At 44.0% G+C, this 26,234-nt stretch overlaps 1 protein-coding gene across 1 annotated transcript in view; it reads left to right on the top strand.

Annotated features, from left to right (window-relative positions):
• The window catches only part of MED12L (mediator complex subunit 12L), a 359,000-nt gene that overhangs the window by 86,877 nt on the left and 245,889 nt on the right, over positions 1–26,234 (top strand). Inside the window, 6 exon segments of the mRNA XM_023733846.1 lie at positions 812–981; positions 3,619–3,729; positions 5,630–5,899; positions 10,118–10,267; positions 11,111–11,210; positions 11,512–11,648. Of these exon segments, the coding sequence (XP_023589614.1) occupies positions 812–981; positions 3,619–3,729; positions 5,630–5,899; positions 10,118–10,267; positions 11,111–11,210; positions 11,512–11,648 (938 nt within the window).

Genomic DNA, 26,234 nt, shown 5'->3' with positions numbered 1-26,234 from the left:
GGGGGAGCCCGGGTCAGAGTGCCGCTCTCACGGATGCTAGCTCTCTTACAGATTGACAAAAAAGAACGTGTCTTAATTAGGCCTGTGTGAAACCCAGCTTGGAGCCTGAGAAACATATCCCAAGAGAGCTGCATTTGGGGGATTTTGAATTCTTTTGGCACATGATTGAGATTTCCTGAAGTGCTCATCTTCACTGTTCTGTAGCCTGCGTGTGCCTTTGATATTTTGTTGTACTGACGGTTGTTTAACATGGAGGGTCACCACATGCACCTGGTTTGAGCGTGGGCATCTTTTCTGCTAGACTGAGGGCCACAGAAGGACCAGGGAAGAGCTGGCCGGTACTCCTGCTGCTGCAGGGCAGGCCTCTTTACCTAGTGAGCATTACTTAAGGGCTTTGGGGGAGGGACACTTTTCAGAGCAGTGCTTGCCTGTGCTAGAAGCATTTTCATGTAAAAGGTGTTTGTTTTATCATAAGTACATCCTCAAGGTAATCAGAAAAAACAAAAACAAACCAGTTGCCCTCAAGTGGGTTCTGACTCAGGGTGATCTTCAGAGTAGAACTGTGCTCCTTAGGGTGTTCAATGGCTGATTTTTCAGAAGTATGTCACCAGGCCTTTCTGCCAGGGCGCCTCAGGGTGATCTCGAACCTCCAACCTTTCGCTTAGCAGCCAAGTGCGTTTAACCGTTTGTGCCACTAGGGACTCCCAAGATAATCAGAGACGAGGAGGAAAAGTGACCCAGGTTGGAACACGAGTACACGCATTGTGTCTGGAGATTCTGAGCATCTTTTTCGTTTTGTTTTTGAATGCAGAGTGGACGCAGATCTCTACCAGATACCTTCGCGAGCAGTTGGCCAAGATTTCTGACTTCTACCACATGGCCTCCAGCACGGGCGACGGCCCTGTCCCTGTGCCACCGGATGTGGAACAAGCCGTGAAGCAGTGGGAGTACAACGAGAAGCTAGCGTTTCACATGTTCCAGGTACGCTTCGCTTTTAAGAAGAGAGCAAATTCCTTATAGTTCAGTTTTCCGGGAATTAAATTGTATCGTTACATGAACAAAAATATGCAAAGAAAGCAGCCTGACGTTTCTCATCTTGACTGGTGTTGAAAGACATTTGCCTTGGAATTTACACATACTGATCCACAGCTTTCAGTGATGTCAGCCCTTTTAAAGCTGTTAATTACTTTGTAATCGCACTGTTAAACACACCCCTTCTAAACCTTTTATTTTGCGAAATTGGACGTATTTATTCAAAAACACCTTTGTGTCGATGCCTCCTGCCTCCTAGCAGATCTTGTTTAGAGCTTAGTTATTCCAGAGAGGGGTCACCTTAATTGGGTTTAAATGCAGACAGAGTGGGAAACGGGTGGTGCCTTGAGGAATTCACTGAGCTCTCATCCAGACAAGCTGGTGCAAATTGTGTTGACCAGAAGAGGGCGCTTGTGCTCATATTTGCCTCAGTCTTCATTCCTGGAACGAACAGAAGAAACCCTGGTGGCGGAGCGGTTAAGTGCTACAGCTGCTAACCAAAAGGTCGGCAGTTCGAATCTACCAGGCGCTCCTTGGAAACTCTGTGGGGCAGTTCTGCTCTGTCCTGTAGGGTTGCTATGAGTCAGAACTGACTTGATGGCACCAGGTTTTTGGTTTTCATTCCTGGCAAGGTGGAAGGAGAGGTGTGTGCAGAAAGCTGAAGTGGTATTGCTAGCATAGACTTTTAGTACCTGTTCACCTTGATCAGAGAGGAAGAGGGATAGAATGGATGTGTGATTTCTAAATTTTCCCGGGAGAGCCCTAATTATAATTTTCCAAGGATCTCCAACTAGGAAAAAGCGCGGTCCTTTTGGGAAGTACCATTGTTAGTTTTTGGGTCAATAGAAATAACTCCTACCAACCTTGGGTCCGTTTAGCAGAGGATGGCTTTATGTCTGCGCTGAGCTTTTATGACTTTACTGAGTGGAGGATTTAGTCTGCATCTTTGAAAAAGTGTCTCTCATTTAGTACCAGCTTGCTTAATACTTTTGGGAGGATTAATTTATACGTAGGAACGTTGAAATCCGTATCTCTTTTATAGGAAACAGGCTCTAAAGTGATGAATCTAATTGGAAGATTAATGTTAGCTTTTGCAAGTTGATTGTATTTTAATTTTCCAATTAGATTTGTTTGAAATATGAAACTGCCCCTAGTATATACATGTGCAGAAACATGGGCATGATTACACAAACAGAAGCATCTTTAGCGTGGCCTCTTATGTGGAGCCCTGGGGGTGCGGTGGCTAAGCCAGCAACTGCTAACTCAAAGACGGGCCGTTTGAATCCACCAGCTGTTCCTTGGAAACCCTATGGGGCAGTTGTACTCCGTTCAAGAGATCTCTGTGAGTCGGAATCAACTCGATGGCAACTTTTTTTAAACTTGATTATGGAGTCATCATGTAGTCATTGGAAATCATGTTTACAAAGATTCTTTAATATGTGAATCGCAGTATACAACTATAGTACAGGCACTACCCAGATTAGAACGAGTTCCGTGTCTAAGTCTGTCTTTAAAGGCGACTTTGTGTGTAAGTAGGAACAGTTAGTCCGATGTTTGTCTTAGTATATAGTGTACCTTTCTATGCATAAAAAACATTAAAGAAACACTTCAGATGCACTAAAACATCTTTAACATAATGATACAGTAATAATAATGTTTCGATGCGTGTTGCAAAGTAGCGTCTGCTTGTTATTATGAACCATTGTATGTACCTCTGATTTTTAATATAATCAGCTTTATGGGGGTTGGTTTGTAACTATGGGTTGTATGTAAGTCAGACGTTCATAACCCGGGCATTGCCTGTATAACATCAAATAGATAAATACATAAAATGTCAAAGAAGAGTATTTATATATATGAATATGAAGGCAGGAGACCAAAAACATTTTTAGTGCTTATATCAAGATCACCAACCTTATGGGACGTTTTGGAAATTGGTGTGTATGTGGGGGGTGTGTACTGGGTTTTAGTTGGTCATACTGGAATTTTATACATTATCGTATTATGAATTCCCCTTTTCTCTTTACACTGCAGTTAGGTCATCGTACCGATTTTTAAAGGTATCTTTTATTGGTAGGCGACAGAATCTGTCATTCACTTTAGGATAGTGAAGGAGGCTGTCTGTTAAAGGGGCACTGGGTTTGCTGGGATTTTCAGTCCTTGTTGAGATGATGACGTGATGGGTGTTTTTGTTCTTTGTAGTCATCACTCTTGGCCAGTTTCCGCCCAGGAGCCTGAACTTACCTTCCCCTGAAGTCTGTCCGAGGGCTTGACTTGCCCTGGGAGCGGGAAGGCTTCTGAATTTCCTTTCTTAGTGGAATTTTTTTTTTTTTGGGGTGGGGGGTCAATCTAGAATGACGTGGATTACCAAAACACCCAAACAAATAAGCAGGCAAAACCCACTAGTCCTTTGTTTTGTTTAAATTTTGTACTGCGATCAGTGAGGCCATGTTTTACTACTACAGCAACAGCAACATCTCTAGTCATAATAGTGTTTAAGCTTAACAGTAAGTGCTCTTTCTAGAATTTTAGTTGCTTTTCTTTTAGCATAATTAGTATAACTTTTTTTGTTGTTGTTCATTTAAGGAAGGAATGCTAGAAAAACATGAATACTTGACATGGATCCTGGATGTTTTAGAAAAAGTCAGACCCACGGATGACGATCTTCTTAAACTTTTGTTGCCGCTAATGCTGCAGGTACAGTAAGCGTCACCTCGAGCCAGGGATTTATGGGCAAGAAATGAGTCTGGTAAGGATGATTAGGTAAGTGGAGGCGAAAAAGAAAAGTTCTTCTTTTGAAATGGAAGGAAAAACATCTTTTCTGCTACAACATATGAGTGATAGGGGCTTCTAGTAAGTTTTAGCTGTCTTTTGCATCAACCATGTTCATAGTTTTTATCCACATGACTTTTTTGAGTAATCCCACCCTCACTGATTTTTGCTGTCACTGAGCTGAGCCAACAGCCCTTTGAATCCTGTCTTCCTGCTCCCACAGATTGCTGTGAAACAAAACAAGTCACCTCTTTTAAGGGTATAGAGGACCTTTTACATTCTTTTAACCGATGGCTGTAGGAAACTGCCTATATTAACGACTGGTCTCAGATCTGTTAAAATTTAAGTTATCTGGTTGAGATTTTGTTGTTAAAAAATTTAAATTTTCTTGGAAAGGTGACACGTGTGTGTGATAATTTAAACGACATGAAAGGCTATCCAGTGATAAACAGTCCTCCCTTTCACCCCAGCCCCCTTCCCAGAGACTACACTGGCCCGATGTCCTGCGTACCACCCCCCCCACCCCACCCCCCGAGATGGTCTGTACTTGTGCTCTCCAGTATGGTAGCCATCAGCCACATAGTAGGAGTCCTGGTGGTGCAGTGGTTAAGCACCCGGCTGCTAACTGCAAGGTTGGTGGCTCACGCCCCCCAGTGGCTCCATGGGAGAAAGACTCGACAATCTGTTCCCATGAAGATTACAGCCTAGAAGACCCCACGAGGGAGTTCTGCTCCGTCACGGGGGGTTGCTGTGAGTTGGAATCGACTTGACATCACCCAGCAACAGCAGCCACGTGTGGCAGCCTCTATGTCTTTGCAGTGTGGCCAGTCCAAATTGAGACGTCCACTAAGCATACACCCCCACGTGTCTGTCAGTTTGTCGTACTGTGGGGGCTTGCGTGCTGCTGTGATGCTGGAAGCTATGCCACTGGTATTCAGGTACCAGCAGGGTCAACCATGGCGGACAGGTTTCAGCTGAGCTTCCAGACGAAGACAGACCAGAACATCTTACATACTTTGGGCATGTTGTCAGGAGGGACAAGTTCCTGGAGAAGGACATCATGCTTGGTAAAGTAGAGGGTCAGCGAAAATGAGGAAGACCCTCAGTGAGGTGGATTGACACAGTGGCTGCAACAATGGTCTCAAGCATAACAACGATTGTGAGGATGGTGCAGGACCGGGCTGTGTTTCCTTCTGTGGTACATAGGGTCCTATGAGTTAGAATCGACTCGACAGCACCTAACAACAACAACAGTAAGTGTACAAAGGAGCCCTGGTGTGGCACAGTGGTTAAGCGCTCGGCTGCTAACCGAAAAGTGAGCTGTTTGAACCCACCAGCCTACTTCTGTAAAAATTTACATTCTTGGAAACCCCAAGGGGCAGTTCTACTCTGTCCTGTAGGGTTGCTGTGAGCCGGAATCATAGTGGAATCATAGTCGGAATCCTACCGTAGACTTAGAAAATGGCAGTGGGTTTTCTAAGTGTATGGTACACACTGGATTTCAGACTTGATATGAAAGAAATAATGTATAATATCGCATTAATATTTTTTATATTGATTACCTGTTGAAAAGGTACTATGTTGGGTATCTCGGGCTAAATACAATGCTTATTCTTTTAATTTTGCCTGTTTCTTATTTTTTAATGGCTACTAGAAAATTTAAAATTACACATGTGGCTCACATTATTTCTCTATTGGGCAGTACTGGCCTATACAGTACTTATGAGGGTTTTTTTTTTTGAATGAAAGAAAGTCTGTATTGAAATGGCTCATTAACCCAGTAGCATAAGATGTGACTAAAGTCTGACGTCTTTCTACTTCTCAGTATTCGGATGAGTTTGTTCAGTCGGCCTACCTATCTCGTCGTCTTGCCTACTTTTGTGCCCGGCGTCTGTCCTTGCTGCTGAGTGATAGCCCCAGTCTCCTTGCTGCCCACTCACCCCACATGATGATAGGACCAAACGGCTCAAGCATCGGGGTGCCCAGCCCCGGCCCCGCTGGCTCCGGCATGAGCCCCGTGCAGCTGGCGTTCTCCGATTTCCTTTCCTGTGCACAGCATGGGCCCCTGGTGTATGGACTTAGTTGTATGTTGCAGGTAAGTCTTTGGCCCTTGATATTTTATGCTGAAATACAGAGCAGAAAACAATGGGGTTGGGAATAGCACCTTCAACCTTCATGTCCCAGGTAGTTTTTTCCTCATCTAAATCATTTGTAGCTGATATTTTAAGTTTTCATTTCTTTACATTGGATCAAGCTCAGAATCCCCAGGTGGCACAAATGGATTGGGCTTGGCTACTAATCAAAAGGTTGGTGGTTCGAGTCCACTCAGTGGTGCTGCGGAAGAAAGGCCTGGCTATCTGCTTCCGTAAGATCACAGCCATTGAAAGCCCCATGGAATGCGGTTCTACTCCGACATATATGGTGTTGCCATGTGTGGGAGTCAGCTTGACGGCAGCTTGTTTGGGTTCCGTCTCAGATAATATTTGTTGCCTCTGTCTGTTATGTTGTTGGGTGCCGTTGACTCTATCTCGACTCACAGCAACCCCACGTGACAGTAGAACTACCCCGTAAGGTTTTACAGGCTATGATCTTTATGGGAGCAGACTGCCAAGTCTTTCTTTCATGGAGCTGCTGGGTGGGTTCAAACTACTGACCTTTCAGTTAACATCCAAGCGCTTAACCAGTGCACCACCAGGGCTCCTTATTGCCTCCATATAGAGGAGAGTTAGGTATTGTGGTTGTCCTTTATTATGAACATCAGGCAGGTCAGTGATCAAGCATCCCTGGGGGAATCCACAGAATTCACGTTAGCTGTGTTATAGTTCTTCTGGAAAGACCACTTCTCCAAGCAGTTCTCATCCTGAGTTGGTTGCTGCCTCTGCTCCGTGTTTCTCTGAAATCCAGTTCATTTCTCAGGCTCTGTTCATCTGTCAAGCGTTGTGTGTACGGTCATTGTAAGTCCATTGCGTGCAGTCACTGGGCTGATAACTGTCAGGAAGGAGATTCAGCCCCGTCCTGAAGGAGCTCACAGTTCAGTGTTGAGTTCACATTTCTGGAGCTCTTGGTGTGTCCTGATCTTTACTGAGGGACTTTGGGACAGGAATGGCCATGGAGACACAGACTTTACTCTTACAGAGTTGACTGTGTTGTCGGGAAGGCGGATTCGTGAGTGGGTAGTTTCTGTATAATGCGACAAGGGCTGACGGAGGAGGACATGGGGTGAAAGGAACTGAGAAGTGGAACATGTAGTACAACCTAGAATTTAGGGAAGTAGAGCTAAGTGAGGTCTTATGACGTGAGCGAAAACAAATCAAGTCAGAAGAGGCGGCAAGGGTGTTCCGGACAGGGAACAGTGCAGGAAAAGGTCCCGAGGCCGATCAATCGTCTTGTGTGCAGGCTGGTGTTAATGGAACATCAAGTATGAAGCCTGTTGGGGGTCAGGGCCTAAGACCCCCCATGGGCCCCATGGTTGGGTGTCAGAGGATGGTTTCATGCGGGGAAGTGACCTGGTCAGTTCAGAGGCATAGCGAGGGTAACAAGCACCCAGGAGCAATCTCTAAGTTGCCTCCCCCCGCCACCCCACCCCATTTCAAGATGAATGGATGGTGATAGCAGCGACGCATCGGCAGAAACACCTCCCCCCTCGTATTCGGCTGCCTCAGTCAGGCGCCTTCCTATTTGTGGTGCCTTGGAGTGTGTTCCACGCCGCGTCTGGTGCCCCCTTGGTCTTACACCCGGAGTAAGTGCCCCCCTCTGCCCTGTCCATCCGCGTCTCACCCCCACCAGACCCCTAACGCCTCCCTACGCCTTTGGGTCAGTTGTATGGTTTAGTTAGATTGTTTTGGCCACAGTAGAGGGAGAGAGAGAAACCAGGCAAGGAAGTCAGTTTGGAAGAGTCTAGGTAAATTCAGCTTTGGACTCGTTGGGGTTTAACATCCCCTTAGGACCTCCAAGTGGACATGTTTGAGAGGCTGTTGCATGTCTGACTCTGAAGATTAGGGTGCAAAACTGCCAGATGGGTAGATTTGAGTCGCTTGGGGCCAGTTGGCCAGTCAAAACCCCAAGACATTACCTAAGGAGTTTGTAGTGAGAGAGGACCTGTGGACCTAAGGACCCCAGTGATTAAGAGCTGGGCAGGGGGAAGTCCACAGAGGAGACCAGGGAGATTGGGTCAGACCAGAGAGGAGAGAACAGGGGACTCGTAATAATAGCACTTAACTATGTCGCAGGCACTGCTCTAAGTTGTTGCGTATATTGCGATCCATTCTGTGAGATAGTACCATTGCTGTAACCCCAGTAGTGAAGCGGTAGCACTGGTCACGTAGCAAACAAGTTGCAAAACTGCGGTTCGAAACCATACAGCCTAAGTCCAGGGCCACCCTCTTTACCACTGTGCTACCCTGCTTCTCCAGGTAGCAGAACGTTTCAAAAAGGAGATCCTAGTGGGCAGTGCCAAGTGTGTTGGGACGGCTGATGGGAAGATGGCTGAGGCGTGTTTTGGGTTTGACAGTATGGTGGTCATTTGGGATCGTGTTTCAGAGCTCCTTCGGTTGAGTGGTGGGTGAGAAGCCAGATTGAGGGGGGTTGAGGAGTAATGAAGACCGAGGAGAAAGACTGCTAGCTGTTCTTTTGAGAAACGTGTCTGTGAAGGAAGAGAAGAGAATGGGTAGTTGCTGGGTCAGTGAAAGTTTTTTTTTAAAAGTTGTGTTTTTGTTTTTTGGATGGGCAGATTTGAGCATATTTCTAAGCTAAGGATAGACTAGTAGAGGGGGAGCCTGAGAACACGAGAGGAGGGGTGTTTGAGAGATGAGTGCCCTAGAGACGGGAGGGTTTGGAATCCAGAACCCAGGGAGGGGCTCCATCATGGACCCGAGACGGGGGGAAAGAGGTCGAGATGGGGGCCAGTGGAGACAGAGGTGTTGGTGGGCTTTAGGAACTGGATGTTCTTCACATCTGCCACCTGCAAAGCTGTCTCCTCAGAATTTAGATTTTTATATTTAAACATACATTTTAGATAAAAAGAAATATTGCGTCCATTCTGTAAGCTCACATAGTTGGCTGTTGAGTGGCATGGAAGTGTAATGGTGAAGACACACACTTCAGAATCTTTGTAGACCTGATTTTAAGCCTCTCCTCCACCACTTAGTAACTGTAATCTTGCGGCTCAGTTTCCCCACGTGTAAAGGGAGGACGATAGTAGCTCTTACCTCGTTACATCGTAGGGTTAAGGTTATGATGACTGAAGCTGCCAGGACAGCATTCAGCATGTAGTGAGTGTATTACCAAAGTGAGCGGTGGTATTTAATCTACGTTTAGCCGGCAGTTGTGGGCTGGAATCAAGCCTCGGCTGATTACTCACCTCATCTGTAGCACTTACTTCTCTTTGATGGAAGTAGGGAATAATGGTACCCACCTCATGAGGTTGTTGTGAGTTGTAACTAAGATAGTTGTCTAAAGTGCTTAGTGCAAGCTCTTTTGAGTGAAAGGATCCAGGACAGGGTTGTAGACAAACTACAGCCGGCTGCCTGACTCTGCTTATGAGCAAGAACAGTTATTAAAAAAGGAGCCCTGGTGGCACAGCAGTTAAGAGCTTGGCGGTTCGAATCCACCAGCTGCTTCTTGGAAATCCTGTGGGGCAGTTCTCCTCTGTCCTGTAAGATCGCTATGAGTCGGAATCCCCTTGATGGCAACAGGTGGTGGATTTAAAAAAAAAAAGAGAGTGAGAGAAAAAGAAAAGAAAAATATGTGATAGAGACTGGATGTGGCCCTCCAAGCTTCAAATGTTTACTGTCTGGCCAATTCTAGAAAAAGGGTTGGGTACTGACCACCCAGCATTGTGAAGCTGCATGTAATTTACTGCGCCGTCACTTGTGAAGACTCTCTGCATGCAAGTTATTGAGATGTTTTTTCTTTTTAAATAATTCCCTTTAGATTTTATGACCTTAGAAATTGCACATTTTAATTGCATCTCATTTTTTTGTTTTAACTGCAAGACTTTTTGTGAGAAAAGATTATCGTGTTAAGTGATAATTACTGCATTTTTGTTAATTTCCTAGGTTTCTTGTGCTGGGATATTAGCTTACGGACCGGAATTTTCTGTAATTTCTCAATGGCTGTACTTTTCCCTTTTCAAAATAATAATTCTGTCACAGTTTAGTCATCACTGGGGAATTTGAGACCGAGGGTAAGAAGCTCCTATTTTAAACTGAGGAAACCGAAATACAGAAACAAAAGGTGTGATTTTTAGTGCTATGCTCACTGTTAGGCTTTTCCCCTGCCTCTCAGCGTCTGGGTTTTCCTGCTTCATTTGCAGACTGTCACTCTCTGTTGCCCAAGTGCCTTGGTGTGGAATTATCCCGCAAATGACAATAAGAGCACAAACCCGGGCTCGCCGCTGGATCTGCTGCAGGTGGCCCCTTCCAGCCTACCCATGCCGGGCGGGAACACGGCTTTCAACCAGCAGGTACACACTGTCTCAGTGTTGGGATGGATGTTTCCCATGCCGGGCGGGGACACGGCTTTCAACCAGCAGGTACACACTGTCTCAGTGTTGGGATGGATGTTTTCATTCTTGGGAGGCATCAGGGCATAGTGAGCCAAGCCCGAGTTGTAGCATCTCAGAAGTCGGGTGTCATTCACAGCTCTACCCTGAACTTTCTAGGTGACCTTGGTGGAAACCTCAGCCCCTCTGAACCACAGAAGTTCATGAAATTGCTCCATTTCTTTTCACCCTCTTGCTGGGCTGTGCGTGCTAAGATTTCCACTGCCCAGACAGTGATTACTGTGGTGGTTCCAATATATGGCCACAACTCCCATAGCAGTGGTCTGTGGTATCTAGTAAGTGTTAGATGTTTTCATTGGTGCCGGGTTTTTTTGGTTCAGAGACTTAGGAAATTTAAACCACAGGATTGTGACTAATATTTAGAGCAAGGCCACTCTGTTTTTATCAAGCAGTTTTCTTACTAAAAAAACACTGCCAGTTGCTTTCCGTCATGGGAGAATGGTTCAAAGAAGATATCATAGAACTTTCACTTTTCATATGATGTCCTAAGAACAGTTGCCCTTGTCAGAATTTTTTTTGCAAGTGTTTGTTTTCATGAGTATTTATTATTGAAAACTGGGTTTGAGTCGCCGCTTACAAATGTTTAGAAATGCCCGTTCTTGGGCAGCAGACTGCGTGTCCGTCGATGTCGTCAAGCTTGGAGTTCACCGTAGGATACTCTACTCATATGGAAAAACCTGACAGACTTTAGACAGCTACCGTGGCTTTCCACGCGCAAGTTAATGAGAAGAAATTATCTTTCAGGTTCGAGCGAGGATTTATGAGGTGGAGCAGCAGATAAAACAGAGAGGCCGCGCCGTAGAAGTCCGGTGGTCTTTCGACAAATGTCGAGAATCAACAGCAGGTACAGAACGCGACGGGAGAGTGACTGCTTGGGGTGTTGGACGTTATGCTGTGCGTCTGATTCCTGTAAATCACTTCATGTGAATAAGGAAGCTCTTCCACAGCGCCACCTGGTGAATTCCGAGGACATTTGTCTGTTTATGTCCTTTAGGTCTTGGCTGTATAGAATGTCAGGAGTGCTTTTGTCGGCCATTCTTTGATAGCCGAGAAGGGATAATGGTTTAAAGTTCCTTTTGCCCCACGTAATGATGGTCTTGTACTGCACTGTGCTTCTTAACTGCTTGCTGGATTTTTGTTTCCAGGGGTGACCATCAGTCGGGTTTTGCACACACTGGAAGTCTTGGATCGTCACTGTTTTGACCGAACTGATTCCAGCAATTCAATGGAGACGCTTTATCATAAGATTTTCTGGCCAAACCAAAACAAAGACAACCACGAGGTAGTTAATATTTCTCCTTGTCACTTTTTATTTTCTTAGCATGTGTTTCTTCTTTCTCATTCCGTAAATCCTGGCGAAGTCTTTGCAGTGCAGTCTCTTACGAAGATGTCTGCGCTCTGAAATCATTCTATTGTTGGACAAAAATGACTTGCCGTTATGAAAATTAAACTACCACCAGCCTGGTCTGCCCAGGTCTTTTGATTGGAAAGATTTTTCTTGCCCCTTTTACCATGACTTCCTGTCACTTAGTTTTGAGCAGAATCTCCTTCGTCTAGCGATTGCATTTTACAAAGTTGTTTGGCCTTCGTGTAGGGGGGAATGTATTGTAATGTTCAACACATCACAGAGCAGCGAGTGGATAGTTGTGGTCATGGTCTTTGAAAATGCCTTAGTCAAATTGATCTTTCCTAGCAATAGATTTGTTTCACGGACACATTAGAAACGTAGGATTTTCAGGGTTTTTTTCCTCCACCTTATTTTGTTGGGGGGCATTGTATAAATAGTTTATCTGTCTTCTTTTCATAGTGAAGATTGCCTATGGTGTAAATTTTAAGACATGGTACCCACCTTTGAAAGGAGCCCTGGTAGTGCTTGGCTGCCAACTAAAAGGTTGGCGGTTCGGACCCGCCCAGTGGCTCTTCGGGAGAAGAACCAGGCAATCTGCTCCCATAAAGATTACAGCCAAGCAAACCATATGGGGCAGTTCTACTCTGTCACATGGAGTCGCTGTGAGTCAGAACCGACTCCATGTTCCCCAACAACAACAACAACAACCCACCTTTGAGGAATACCTTAGTTAACTGACTATAAATACTTTCCATTTCCAAGCTAGACTTTGGACATGCATATGTGGAAACAAGATAAAACAACAAAAACAACGACGAAATGCCTTTCCTTTTCCTACCTTGATGTGAGCCTGATGCATGTTTCACTATTGCTCCCTTTGGAATAGCTTGTGAGTTTTCACCCTGCTTCTTGAAGATGTGGTTCAAGGCCGTTGATGAGGCCATTGATATCAGCTGGGATCCCAGAATGTTGAATGAGGTACAGATGGAGTGTATCTCTGACTCCTTTTGAGTCTCAGCAGAAATGCTTCAGTAGACCAACAGAATGTCAGTCTCCATATTACTTTGCATATTGAGGCAGGTTGGGGTGCTGCTGTGCTATTTTGGAGTGGAAACCTTAGAGTCCTTTATTTGTGATAAACACTCCCTTAGGTAAAAGACTTCAAGAGTCCTAAGATTTTTAATATATAGAAGTGACCTACCTGGAGGGGCAGCAGGGATACTCAAAGTTCAAGATGTTCTTTTGGATTGTTAATCTTCTTGCTCGAAGGGTTTAGTGAAAACTGTGTTGTTCCCTGGCCAGGGTTTTACCAAGTTTGTCAAAACCACCTCAGTTTTGCGGTTAACCTGACCATGTAACTTTCTAGTGAACGAACTGGCCACCCCTCAGAATTACTGCCTCTTCACCTCCAGAGACTTAAGTTACCCACAAGCACTCTGAAAGGAAAATGATAATTAGGGTGTAATTTGTCTTGTCAAGGGCGGAAATTATGTTGTGATGTTACTGAATAAAATCACGCCGTGGGGTTCTCTCTAAAATGCAGTTGTCTCCAAAATGAGGTGCTTGAGATTAACCGTTGCGGTGTGAGGAAATTATTAGAACTTAGACTGCATTTTTCAAAACCTCACACTTTAAGTAGTTCCATTTTGACTGTTTTTATAAGTCACATAGTTATTATGGTAGTAAAGGTATAGAAATTTTAAATTAATAGATGTATATGGAGGGTTTAACTAAAAAAAAAAAAAAATTCTTTAAGAAGCTGGAAGGAGGATATGTGAGAAAGGTTTGGAGAACACCCGGTCTAAGCTTCTCCTAAATGACCATCTTCTCAACGCGGGCTCTGGGGAGGAGTGCACCACTAGAGGGCAGCACCCGCTTAGGGCAGCACGCTAGCTACAGAACGTCGTCGGGAGTAACGTGAGTGTTGCCACATTTAGCACTAGTTATGTTGACTGTTGACTCAACTCTGGAAAGATTTGATGTAAGTGGGCTGCTTTGTGGTTAGCATGCTTTTTTATGAGTAAGACGAGAACTGTATTTTGAACTTGTAATTCAGACTGGTCACCTTTTCTTAATGATCTGGTGGAAAGAATCATTGAAGGAACAAACCCTTCTGTAATATTTAACATTAAATTAATTTTGAAGTACGGCTTTAACATCCATTTGTATGTGTGTGTATGTGTGTATTAAGGTGTTTATGCCTGTGTATGCAAACGACAAAGTTTAATCTGTAGAACTTCACCAGGGATTAATGTTTTCTTGACTACTGTGTTGCTTCCTATATTCTGGAATTCATGGCTCTGATCAGCCCTGTGACCTGGGACAAGTTTTGTAGGCTCTGTGCCTTAGTGATTCACTTGTTAAATGGATGTACAGGACTTGTCTTATCTTCCTGTCCTTCTCTTCAAGCATTATAAAACTCTATTCAAAATATGTTTAAACAATTTTTTTTATTGTTAATGACAATTATAGTAATCATTATCAGAAGAACCAGTATGGTCGAGCTACAGATTCTCTGAGAAGAAGGAGCTGTGCAAAGAGGTGTGGTTAGGATCGTAAATCCATCTCACTTCTTTAAAATGTACTTCCCGCTTTCTGGTTTCAGAATTTGTGTCAGGACTTAGACAACATTGTAGATGAGAAGAAGAACTACCAACCTGTTCAGCTGCGGTGGGTTTGAGGTTTGCTCTTGTTTGCAGCCTTGTCTAGGTGTGCCTGGGCCCTCAGCTGCACAGCCTGCTTCTCCTTTTCTCCTTTGGGAGACTTGAACTTCACCTCCTCGTTTCCCTTTTCTCTGGAACTGCTAAGGGGAAACAAATCCTTTTGGAGATGTGGGAGAGCACTTGTCCTAATGGGAGAAGCCGGGGCGTCTGAGGTTCACGTTTGTGTGTGTCATCTGTCTCAGTGTGTGGTGAATACCTGCTGAAAACCGAAAGGCCTGGGCTGAAGCCATTCATGGCCTGGATCCCGCCCTGTCTTTGGACTGGGTCAGGGGAGTGAGAGTCGGAGCTGAAACCGTGCCTCTTGATGGGGGAGTGCAGTGCCTTCAGCCCACGTTGACCAATTCCACACGGGGCGCATCGTTCCTTAAGACCTCCCCTCCTACATAGCCTCAGCTAACCGTGTCAGGGCTAGGGGAGTATTATAAGGGAGGGGAAAATAGAAATCTCACAACCCTTCATGTTTACTTTAGATCTTTGCTACCCGAATGTCTGTTCAGTGGAATGGGAGCGATAGATACTGCCATCCTTAGGTGAGGGCTCAGAGACTCCTGTCCCACACTGGTCTGGAAGGTGGTGTAGACTAGTTAGCTGGGCTGCTGTGTATAAGGCAGTGGGGGGCAAGGGGACCAGGAAATGAGCATGCCTTATCTGAATAGGGCAGCCTCTGTCAGATTCGGCTGGGGATCGCGGACCCACTGTTGCGTGACCGTCCACCATTTGAAGGGAATGTATGTGCGTATAGAAAATTTCCCAATTTTAAAACACTTTGCAGGCCGAGCAGCGCGTCTGTTGTCTGCGTTTGCTCAGATGCCTGCCACTTTCTGACTCCTGTTACGTGTTTCAGATGATGCTTTCTTACTAATTTCTATCTTTAGAGCTTTAGAACCATTTATAGCCTGGGCCATGAGGTGGGTGGAGGCCTGGCACCCTGACAAGGGAGTTATTACCTGAGGTATTTGTCCCTGGGTGGTGTAGATGGTTTGCACTACTAACCTAAAGGTTGATGGTTTGAACCCACCCAGTGGCACTGCGGAAGAAAGGCCTGGCAGTTTGCTTCCATAAAGACTACAGAAAGAATACAGAGCTCTGTAGCACATGGGGTCGCCGTGAGTCGGAGTCAACTTGATGGCAGTGGGATGGGGCCCTCTGATTCCAGGCACTGATCGAGTCTGTCACTTTTGACCCGAAGGGGACTCACAGTGCTGACCTCACCTCTGAGCAGCAGGATGAGGGAGGGGTATCCCTCCAGCCTTCCACAGCCCTTGGGCCACTTCCTTCCTCTTGGCGTCTCTTTCCTTATTTGTTTTGGGCTGAGGGGAGAAGCAGCTGCATCTTTGGGTGCTTTGGGACACAGACAGGGAAAGTGTAAAGATGGCAGGAAGAACTGCCCTTTTCACTTCTCTCTCTGGCACCCAAGGAAGCTGACTTTCTCCTGAGTAATGAAAAGGTCGAACCACCTGCCCTGAACAGAACTTTCCAGAACAGCAGCAGTGTGGGCATTTCCTCTTCCCTGTGATTGCAACAAATACATCACGCTCCAGAATCCTGAAAACCTGCGTGTACGCTGTTTGCATTTGTTTTATGCTTAGCACACGTGTGAAGAATTCCGTGAACAGGCGCGAGGGTTACTGCTGATAGTTTGAATGGCAGAGGTGTGCTTTACTCACCTCCGGCACAGGGCCTCCTGGGCTAAACCAGGTCTGCATCAGCGTGGCTGCCCGACCAGCGTGATCTAAAGACGCCCAGAGCTCGGCTTCTGGCAGGCTCTGCTTGTTCCACGTTTGTCTTCCCGGGAGTCTGCAGCTCCGTGAGGTTAGGGTCTTTTCTGTTCACGGTGTATCCTCAGCCCATAGTGCCATGCCTGGGACCCAGTGGGTGCTCAGCAGACAGTTACAGAATTTTTTAGGGGGCTCATTAAAAAAAGCTGCTGGGGCTGTGAATTGGAAGGAGAAATCCCTCTCTGAAATTTGTCTTGGAAGAGTAAAGGTGCCGTTGGTGGAGAGAGCCAGCACTGGATCTGATTGGGGCGGGCCTCTTTGTTTGTTTTTAAGCCTATATACAGGTCTTTTTCTTCTTCTGCCTTTTTTTTTTTTTTTTTTAATCCTTCTTCCAAACACCAGGCCCTTTTTTAAATGTGTTATGCCATTTCATTTAATTTTCACCCAGCCTGAGAGGCACAGGCTATTTTTATGTCCTACTTTATGGATGAGGAAACCGAGGCCGAGAGAGAGGATAAGTAAATTGCCCACGTTCGTACCCAGCTCCTTGGTGGGAGAATAAGGATTGGAATCCTGAATGGCTGCAGAGCGGCAGTTCAGAGTAGTATGCTTGAGTCTTTGTACCGTTTCTTTAAAAAAATATTTCACGTATCAACATAGCTAAACAAATAAGTATCGATGTAATTTTGGAGAAAGGAAAGAAAAACCTTTGTAATTGCCATGAACAATTTCCACATATCAATATTGGCACACTGATTTTCAGGAATATCTCTAATTAATTTTTAAAAGCTTGTTAGACAATTATAACGTAATAAACAATATTTAAATTCGACGGTTCACATCCTCTAGTTGAGCAGCCTGACCTTCGTAGCATAACGCACGCAGGCTTTACTCCAGGTCACATCTCGGTTTGAATGTTGGTTTTGCTGCCTCGTAGCTGGGTGGCCTTGGTCTGGTTACTTAACTCTTAGCGTCTGTTTCCTTGTGTGTACAGTGGGCTCACTACTAATAGAATGTGCATCACACAGTAGCAGATGAGGAAGATTTTAGTAAACGCCAGTTATTGTTCTTGTCTAGGCAGCTTCGATTGTCAAGTGAGCAGAATGAAGCACCATGCTTTAGACATTTGTTTCCCTCCTTATCATCAGTGGAGCCCTGGTGGCGCAGTGGTTAAGTGCTGCGCCTGCTAACCAGAAGGCGGCCGTTTGAATCCCCCAGCTGCTCCTTGGAAACCCTATGGGGCAGCTCCAGTCTGTCCTGTAGGGCTGCTATGGGTCGGAATTGACTCCACGGCAACAGGGTTTTGGTTTTCATTATCATCAGTATATTTCTTTCATTCTTGCTTCAGTTTTTTAAATTGTTGTAAAGTTATAGGTTACACAACGTTTGCCAATTCAAGATTTTTCATGTGTACAATTTAGTGACACCAATTCCATTAACTATACAGTGAAACCTGTGAGGGTCAGAACTCCCCGGGATTGTCTGTGCCTCGTAAGTTTCCCACCTTTGTCAGGGCGCGGTCACCATTTTTCTGTCGCTCTCTATTTAGTGGAAAATATTTGAATTTTCCTTCTCTGACAGGTTTCCACCTTACACGGGTTCCGGCTCTCGCAGGTTTAACTGTATGGCTCAATCATCACCAATATCCCTTGCTTAATTTTCTAACACTGTAAACAGAAATTCAGTGCTTCGAACAATGCTTCCCCTTTTCCCCCCTCCCGCCCTGTTTCCTTCATTCTGCATAAAAAGCAAGGCTTAAAATCGATTGCACCATACAGCGAAGCTTCTTGGAGATTAACTCTGGTGCTTCATTGTTTTAAGTATGAGAGAAATGCACTTTTCCAGGATGTTTGCAGGGATTGACTTTGCAGGTAGAACGCATCCCACACGTGACTCCTGTTACCATACAATTACATCGTTTTCAAAACCCTCCTATTTTTTCCATTCGTATTATTTAAATGTTGATGACTAACTGAGGGATAGCACATTCATTTTTGGCACAGGGCATATTAATGACAATTAATTAGTTGATTTAAATACTTAGAGGAATTGTCTAATTTTGTTTTTCTATTTACCTCTCTTTCTCAGGACCCAGAACTGTCCTATCTTTAACTACTACCTAAAAAAAGAAAAAGGAAGTTCTTTTGCTTTCATGGTGTGTGTTTTGTTTCTTAGATATCTCAAGACCTAAGGACCAGCAACACCGATTCTAAGGATGTGAGACTAGAAAACCTGTACCCTTCCTTGTCAAAAATTAACCATCCCAAATACCTTTTGGAAATATATATATGGAAACATTTATAGATATATATGTATATGTATATATATATAAATATTTATATATACCCATTGCTGTCAAGTTGATTCCCGTTCATAGCAACCCTATAGGACAGAATAGGACTGCCCCATAGGGTTAGCAAGGAGTGGCTGGTGGATTCGAACTGCTGACCTTTTGGTTAGCAGCTGAACGCTTAACCACTGTGCCACCGGGGCTCGTTCTCTCTCTCTCTATATATAAATACCAAAAAAACGAATTCCATTTATATTTAAATAATAAATCTGCGAGTTTGTGGTTAACAGGCTTACACTTTTTAACATATATGGTGTAGAAATGCTATTTCCAAGTATGTACAAAGGCTTATGATCTATTAGAAATTTAGGCTAATTTTCAACTTGCTAACTCTTGAAACTCATCCATATCTCCACAATGTGGCCCTGGTTGCAAGCTGTATGACTTGTTACTATCACTGCTCTGTGTATTATTACATATTATTTAATGGTGCGATAATATGAATAATGCTTTTATCTAAATATGACCATTTTGCTTGATACCGACTACAGATGATTGATTTTATTTATGAATACTTTCTTAGTCCGAGATTAAACAGCCATTGAAGAGTTTAATTCAGTATCTGATCTTAAATCCTTTTGGTTAGCCATTGTTTAAAGTAAGGAGTCATTCATCTGTCCCTCTACCTTTTATTGTAGAGGAGCCCTGGTGGCGCAGTGGTTAAGAACTTGGCTGCTAACCAAAAGGTCAGCGGTTCAAATCCACCAGCCTCTTCTTGGAAACCCTGTGGGGCAGTTCTACTCTGTCCTGTAGGGTTGCTGTGAGTCAGAATCGACTTGACAACAATGAGTTTGGTTTTTGGTTTTATGGTATAAGTAGTATATTAAGAAATGCTTCACTTAAATAAGCAAATAATCTCACCAAGCATCTTCCAGTTTCTAAAGGATGTCTACATTTCCGATGTAGTTGCCAATTATTTTCCTTCCTTATTAAAGAGTGGAAGAGCTGTAGTAGCTTCTGCAGACTCTTAGGTTATTAAATGCTTGAAAAAGAATTGAGTTATGCTTAATCTGCTAGGTTTACTCTCTCTCTTCCTCCACCCACAGAAGAAAAAGGTGGCAAATTCCCCTTATGATGAATCCTTTTTGTTCACATTTGGGATATTTTTATTATAGATGCAGATAGCACCATTCATGTTGATTATTTGCAACAGAATTAGTAATGATTTCAGTTTTTTACCACTGTGTGTGTGTCCCAAGTTCAGGAGGCCAAAGGAACAATGCTGTTAATTGAAGGACCTTACTGGTTTTTGAATTTTGTGTCCACTCATCCTCTCTCCATTTATTGCCATTATAAAACCAAAAACCAAACCCGTTGCCGTTGAGTCAGTTGCCATTATAGAGCTTATTTTTTCTGTGATTATTATGCATGTAGTGCTTGAATGGACCCCTGGTAGCACAGTGGTTAAGAGCTCGGCTGCTAACCAAAAGGTTGGCATTTCCAGTCCACTAGCTGCTCCTTGGAAACCTTATGGGGGCAGTTCTACTCTGTCTGTAGGGTGGCTGTATGAGTTGGAATCAACTTGATGGCAATGGATTTGATTTGGGTTTAGTACATGAATGGCGTTCTTGATATTAAGAAGTCCGTTTGAGCCCATGACTTGGACCCCTGTCGCACTCCCCTGCCCAGAAGGAAGGCAATTTGACATAAAAGCCCCTACTCTGGAGCCAGGTAGCTTGGGTTTGGCTCCCAGCTCTGGAGCTTAGTATCCTGGGACGTTTGACAAGTTATTTAACCTTTAGGCCTCAGTTTACTCCACTGTGAAATCATAGGATTGTTGTGTAAAGCATTAGAACAGGGCCTGGAGTAAAATCAGCACTCACATATACTAGCAGTAACCACTGTTAATTTTAGTCCATATCCTTAGGATATTTTTCTAACTATTTATGTGCATATGTAAATAATATATATATGTGTGTGTGTATAAAATATCATCCATCACCTTTTGCCTATTTATGTCACTCTAGCCATGGTACTAACCTCTTATTAGTTCTGATAAGGTTTTCTAGTTAATTTTCTGAATTGGTGGGGGAGATAAGCATCACGTACAGACTGTAGTAATGTTGCCATATTCTCTCAAATAATTATTCCTTTCTCTACACATTGGCTCAGTCTTCCAGAAGGATGCTAAGTAATGTGTTGGGGCCAGCATGCAAATCCAAATCCAAATCCACTGCCAATGAGTCGATTCCGACTCATAGCAACTCTACAAGGCAGAGTAGAACTGCCCCATAGGGTTTCCAAGGCTGTAAATCTCTACGGAAGCAGACTGCCGCTTCTTTCTCCAGCGGAGCAGCTGGTGGGTTCGAACTGCCTACCTTTCTGTTAGCAACCGAGTGCTTAACTGCTGCGCCACCAGGGCTCCGTCATTGACTCGTTAAATCAGAAATGAGAATGCCTCTAGTGTTCCAAACTTACTCATCTGTTGGGTTAAGTCAGATTTTTTCCCCACATGTTAATTAAATACGTATGTGTAAGAGTGCTGGTGGCTCAGTGGTTAAGGGCTTGGCTGCTAACCAAAAGGTGGGCAGTTTGAATCCACTAGTCACTCCTTGGAAACCCTATGGGATAGTTCTGCTCTGTCCTGTGGGGACACTATGGGTCAGAATCGACTCGGTGGCAACAGATTTTTTTTCAGTGTATATTGTATCTTGGATACTTAATGTCTTGGTCATCTAGTGCTGCTATAACAGAAATACCACAAGTGGATGGCTTTAACAAAGAGAAATTTATTGTCTCACAGTCTAGCAGGCTAGAAGTCCAAATTCAGGGCATCAGCTCCAGGGGAAGGCTTTCTCTGTTGGCTCTGTAGGAGGGTCCTTGTCATCAATCTCCCTCTGGTCTAGGAGCTTCTCAGCGCAGGAACCTTGGGTACAAAGGATGCGCTCTGCTCATGGTGCTGTTTTCTTGGCGGTATGAGGTCCCCCCATCTCTGCTCACTTCTCTTTCATTTTATCTCTTGTAAGATAAAAGGTGTTACAGGTCACACCCCAGGGAAACCCCCTTTACCTTGGATCAGGGATGTGACCTTAGTAAGGGTGTCACAATCCCACCCTAATTCTCTAATCTTGTCTCATTAACCATAGGCAGAGATTAGGATTTACAACACATAGGAAAATTACAATCACAAAATGGAGGACAACCACACAATACTGGGAATCATGGCCTAACAAGTTGACATGTATTTTTGGGGGACAGAATTCAATCCATGACACTTAATAAGTGTTTTTGGGAGTGAATTGACTCCTTACTAGGGCTTCTTTTTTAGCACGTCACGCCAAACCAGTTGTCATATCTGGATGTGTTACAAAGGAGTCTATGTTCCCTTAGATGTTCTTTTCTGTGCATCTCTAGGAAAAGCAAGGCCTTTTAAGTTGGGGGGGGGGCGGTCAAATCACTGGAATACAAGTGAACCTTTTCATGTTCATTGGGTTTTTATGAATCTGTTTCAGGAATTTACTCAAGGGCCAAAGCTCTTCAATACAGATTTGGAATTCCACTGGGCATCTTGTAAATCTTATTCCCTTCAGTGCACAATACACACAAGCACAGATTAGGTTTAGTTTGATTTCACCATTTTGTTATAACATGAAATATAAGCAAGTATCCTAGTCTTTCTGTTTTAAAGGATCAACCAGTTTCTCCAGTAAATTGTTTCCTTCAGTTTGCAGCTCAGTATTTTTCACGGTTAGCGAGAAGAAAAACCTTCTTTCACAACTGATTTGAAATTCTTAAATAATTTTACTTTTAAAAGCGCCCCCCACCCCAACTTCTGTTTTCTCAGATATTTTTTTCAATTTATTGTTAACTTTTTTTCTAAGCCATTTGGAATTTTGTAAACACTGTAGGCCTAACGTGTCATATTCTGAATCAGCAACCAAGGATATTGTACCATGGATGTTTTAAAAATATGTTTCTTTTTTTTTTTGTATAAAACAATATTTGTATATTCAGTGTGGGACCTGAGTGTGAGACGGGGACAGGCTGGGAAGGCTGCGTTAAGAACTTTCCAGAGAGAAAGAACAGCAAGCACTGAGGTGTGGGCTTGGCATGTTCGAGGACCTCCCATGGCCCTGACATGTGGCTGGAGTGTAGTTGGTGAGGGGGATGACTCCCAACAGTATGGGCTGAATGGTGATGCCATTTTCTATGGGAGAGTACACAGGACAAGAAGGGGGCTAAGGGGGAGGATGTGTTCATTTTGAGATCAGTTGGTTTGAGGTGCCTGTGGACCACCAGGTGGAGATGCTCAGGAGGCAGACAGTGATGAGGGGCTTTCCTCGGAGGTGTGCCCTGGGCTGAAGGGGTGGATTCGGCCTCTTTCTCATCACAGTTGGGGTGCTCTTTACTTGCAGGGATTCTGTAAGGATGAAACGAGGTCATGTATATACAGAGAGGGCTGAATGCAGTGTCTGGCACACAGTAGTTATGTAACTAGAGCGTGCAGTATTATATACAAGGCTGCAGGATAGCATCTGAATTCCGCTGTATTTAGATACGCTTTTTCTTTCCTTTACATTTGTTTCTATGTATCAAAAATCTTTTAACCTTTCCTCCAAGGCCCATTTGTTTATTTTTCAAAATACTGGTAGCCTTTTTCTTTTGCATCATAAAAGCATAAAGTCTTCCTGTAATCCTTCCCTCTGGTTCTTACCACTGTTAATAGTCTGGCTTTCGAAAGGCACATTTCAAGAGCCCTGGTGGCGCAGTGATTAAGCTTTTGGCTGCTAATCAAAAGGTCGGCAGTTTGAATCCACTAGCCACTCCTTGGAAACCCTATAGGGCAGTTCTACTCTGTCCTGTAGGGTCACTATGAGTCGGAATCAACTCGACAGCAGTGTTTGTTTTTTTCTGTTTGTCCTTTGTGAAAACGTGTTTTGGATCGTCGTTCCCCCCCCGCCCCCGCCCCCCCTGTTATGCAGCACCTCTCACCCTGGGCATCCTGCTCTATGTTAGCTGTTTGGTCCCCATCTCTTGAGGAGCGTGAGCTTCCTGAGCAAAGGAAGTGTGCGTCCGTCTCTCCAACTGTACCAAACGCTCCTTCATGCACCACATGGGCACTCAGATGGGCTGTGTCTCTCTCCTGCCTTTTCTGAATCATGTGTACATTGTGTGTACATGTTGCTGAGTTTGTTGGTCTCCAGAGTATTGCGTGTAATGCATTTGTGTGTGTTTATATTTTCCCAAAGAGATCATGCGGGCACGGTAGATACTGTTTCGGTTTGTGAAGGGGGGTTGTAGTAACCTGGGTTGTTTTGACATTTCTTTTGTGGTAGCTCATTCAACTGATCTGAAGAAATATGTGCTTCTCCATCCGGTTGTTGGGATGTTACCGATCACACACAAAGCCTCACCGCCACGGACTGTGCATCTCAACATTTTCGTTTAGATATTAAATCTCATGGACTGTCTTTAGTGGAAAAAGTCTTTTTTTTTTTTTAAGTTTAAATCAGTTGTTTATATACCTGTAGCACGTGTTTATCTGATCTTGAAGATTCAGAGGAAAATAAAAAAAATCTTCCTGCCGGTGGCTGTGGTGCATATTACTGATTAGATTGACTACTGATACTAGTATTTTTAGGGAGATTCCTTTTGTTCTTGGACATTCTAAATCTCAGGACTGCGTGCTCACTGGATTGACTGTTATATTTTTAGTTTCCTGTGGGTTACGTTGAATCTTCTTAGTTTACCTGTTTTTTTTTTTTTTTTTAACGTTATGTTTAAACTTTCTGTATTGAGTTGTTGCCTTGTTTTAAATGGAGACCCCGAGCTCTTTTGAGATATCTACCCCAGGGATCTTTTAATCAACATATATTTAAATAACCAAATTTAGGATAGGGTGAGTGAAAATCTTGGGATACACTGATTTTCATTATCCCAGTTGGTTGTTAGCATCCAAAACCTGGCAGGGATTCTTATCCTGAGATTCTTTCATGGCTTCTCAGAACCCACAGACCTACTGAAATATGCAAAATTTGAATTTTTAAAAAAATTTTTTCCCATACAAAAACTTATACATACGTTGTTATGTGACCCTCATTGCTCTCCGCATTGCTCTCCCCATACTGTGACAGCACAGTCCTCCTTTCTACCCCTGACTCCCCATGTCCATTCAACCAACTCCTAACCCTCTCTGCCTTCCCATCTCACCTCCGGACAGAAGCTGCCCATTTAGTCTCTTGTATCTACTTGAGCTAAGAGGCACACTCCTCATGAGTATCCCTTTATGTCCCACAGTCCAGTCCAATCCCTGTCTAAAGAGCTGGCCTTGGAAATTGTTTTAGTTTTGGGCCGATAGAGAATCCAGGGGCCATGCTTTCCGGGGTTCCTCCAGTCTCAGTCAGACCATTAAGTCTGGTCTTCTTATTAGAATTTGAGTTCTGCACCCTACCTTTCTCCTGCTCCTTCTGGGACTCTCTGTTGTGTTCCCTGTCAGGGCGGTCATTGGTGGTAGCTGGGCACCATCTAGTTCTTCTGATCTCAGGCTGATGAAGTCTCTGGTTTATGTGGCCCTTTCCTTCTCTTGGGCTGCTACTTTCCTTGTGTCTTTGGTGTTCTTCATTCTCCTTTACTCCAGGTGGTTGGGACCCATTGATGCGTCTTAGATGACCTCTTGCAAGCTTTTAAGACCCTAGACGCCACTCACCCAAGTAGGATGCAGAACATTTTCTTAATAAGCCAGTTGACCTAGATGTCCCCTGAAAGCATGGTCCCCAGATTCCTACCCCTGCTACTCTGTCCCTCAAAGTGTTTGATTATATTCAGTAAACCTATTAGCTTTGGTTTAGTCCAGTTGTGCTGACTTCCCCTGTAGTGTGTGCTGTCCTTCTTTCACCTAAGATAATTCTTATCTACTATCTAGTTAGTAAATAACCCTCACCCTCCCTCCCCACCCTCGTAACCATCAAAGGAAGTTTTCTTCTGTTTAAACCTTTTCTTTTTCTTAATTTTTTTTTTTATTGTACTTCAGATGAAGGTTTATAGAACAAATAGTTTCTTATTAAACAGTCAGTATACATATTGTTTTATGTCATTGGTTAACAACCCCACGACATGTCAGCACTCTCCCTTCTCGACCTGGGAGGACCTTTTTTTTTTTTGGTGAAAACATACATAGCCAAAGTTACGCCATTTCAAAAGTTTCTGCATGTATAATTCAGTGACATCGATTACATTCTTCCAGTTGTGCTGCTACTCTCACTATCCTTTTCCAAATTATTCCATCACCATTATCTTCAACTCACTGCCCCCTAGGCTGCCTATTGAATCTTTTGAGCTGCTGTTGTCAATTTGATCTCACATAGATAATTCTTTTTTTTTTTTGTACTGTAGATGAAGATTTGCAGAACAAATAGTTTCTCATTAAACAGCACACATATTGCCGTATGACAATGGTTAACAACCCCACAACATGTCAGCAGTGTCCCTTCTCAACCCTGGGTTCCCTATCACCAGCTTTTGTGTCCCCTCCTACCTTCTAGTCCTTGTCCCTGGGCTGCTGTGCCTCATTAGTCTCGTTTTGTTTTATCAGGCTGTCCAATCCCCGGCTGAATGGTGAACTTCGGGAGTGACTTCACCACTGAGACAAAAGGGTGTCCGGGGTCCATACTCTCAGAGTTTCTCCAGAGTGGAAGGCCAGTAAATCTGGTCTTTTTTCGTGAGTTAGAATTTTGTTCTACATCCTTTTCCAGTTCTATACAGAGCCATCTATTGTGATCCCGGTCAGAGC

This window comes from Trichechus manatus, unplaced genomic scaffold (assembly GCF_000243295.1).
Source record: "Trichechus manatus latirostris isolate Lorelei unplaced genomic scaffold, TriManLat1.0 scaffold00062, whole genome shotgun sequence".
Classification (NCBI taxonomy): domain Eukaryota; kingdom Metazoa; phylum Chordata; class Mammalia; order Sirenia; family Trichechidae; genus Trichechus; species Trichechus manatus.
This window is presented reverse-complemented; position numbering and strand designations above follow the sequence as displayed.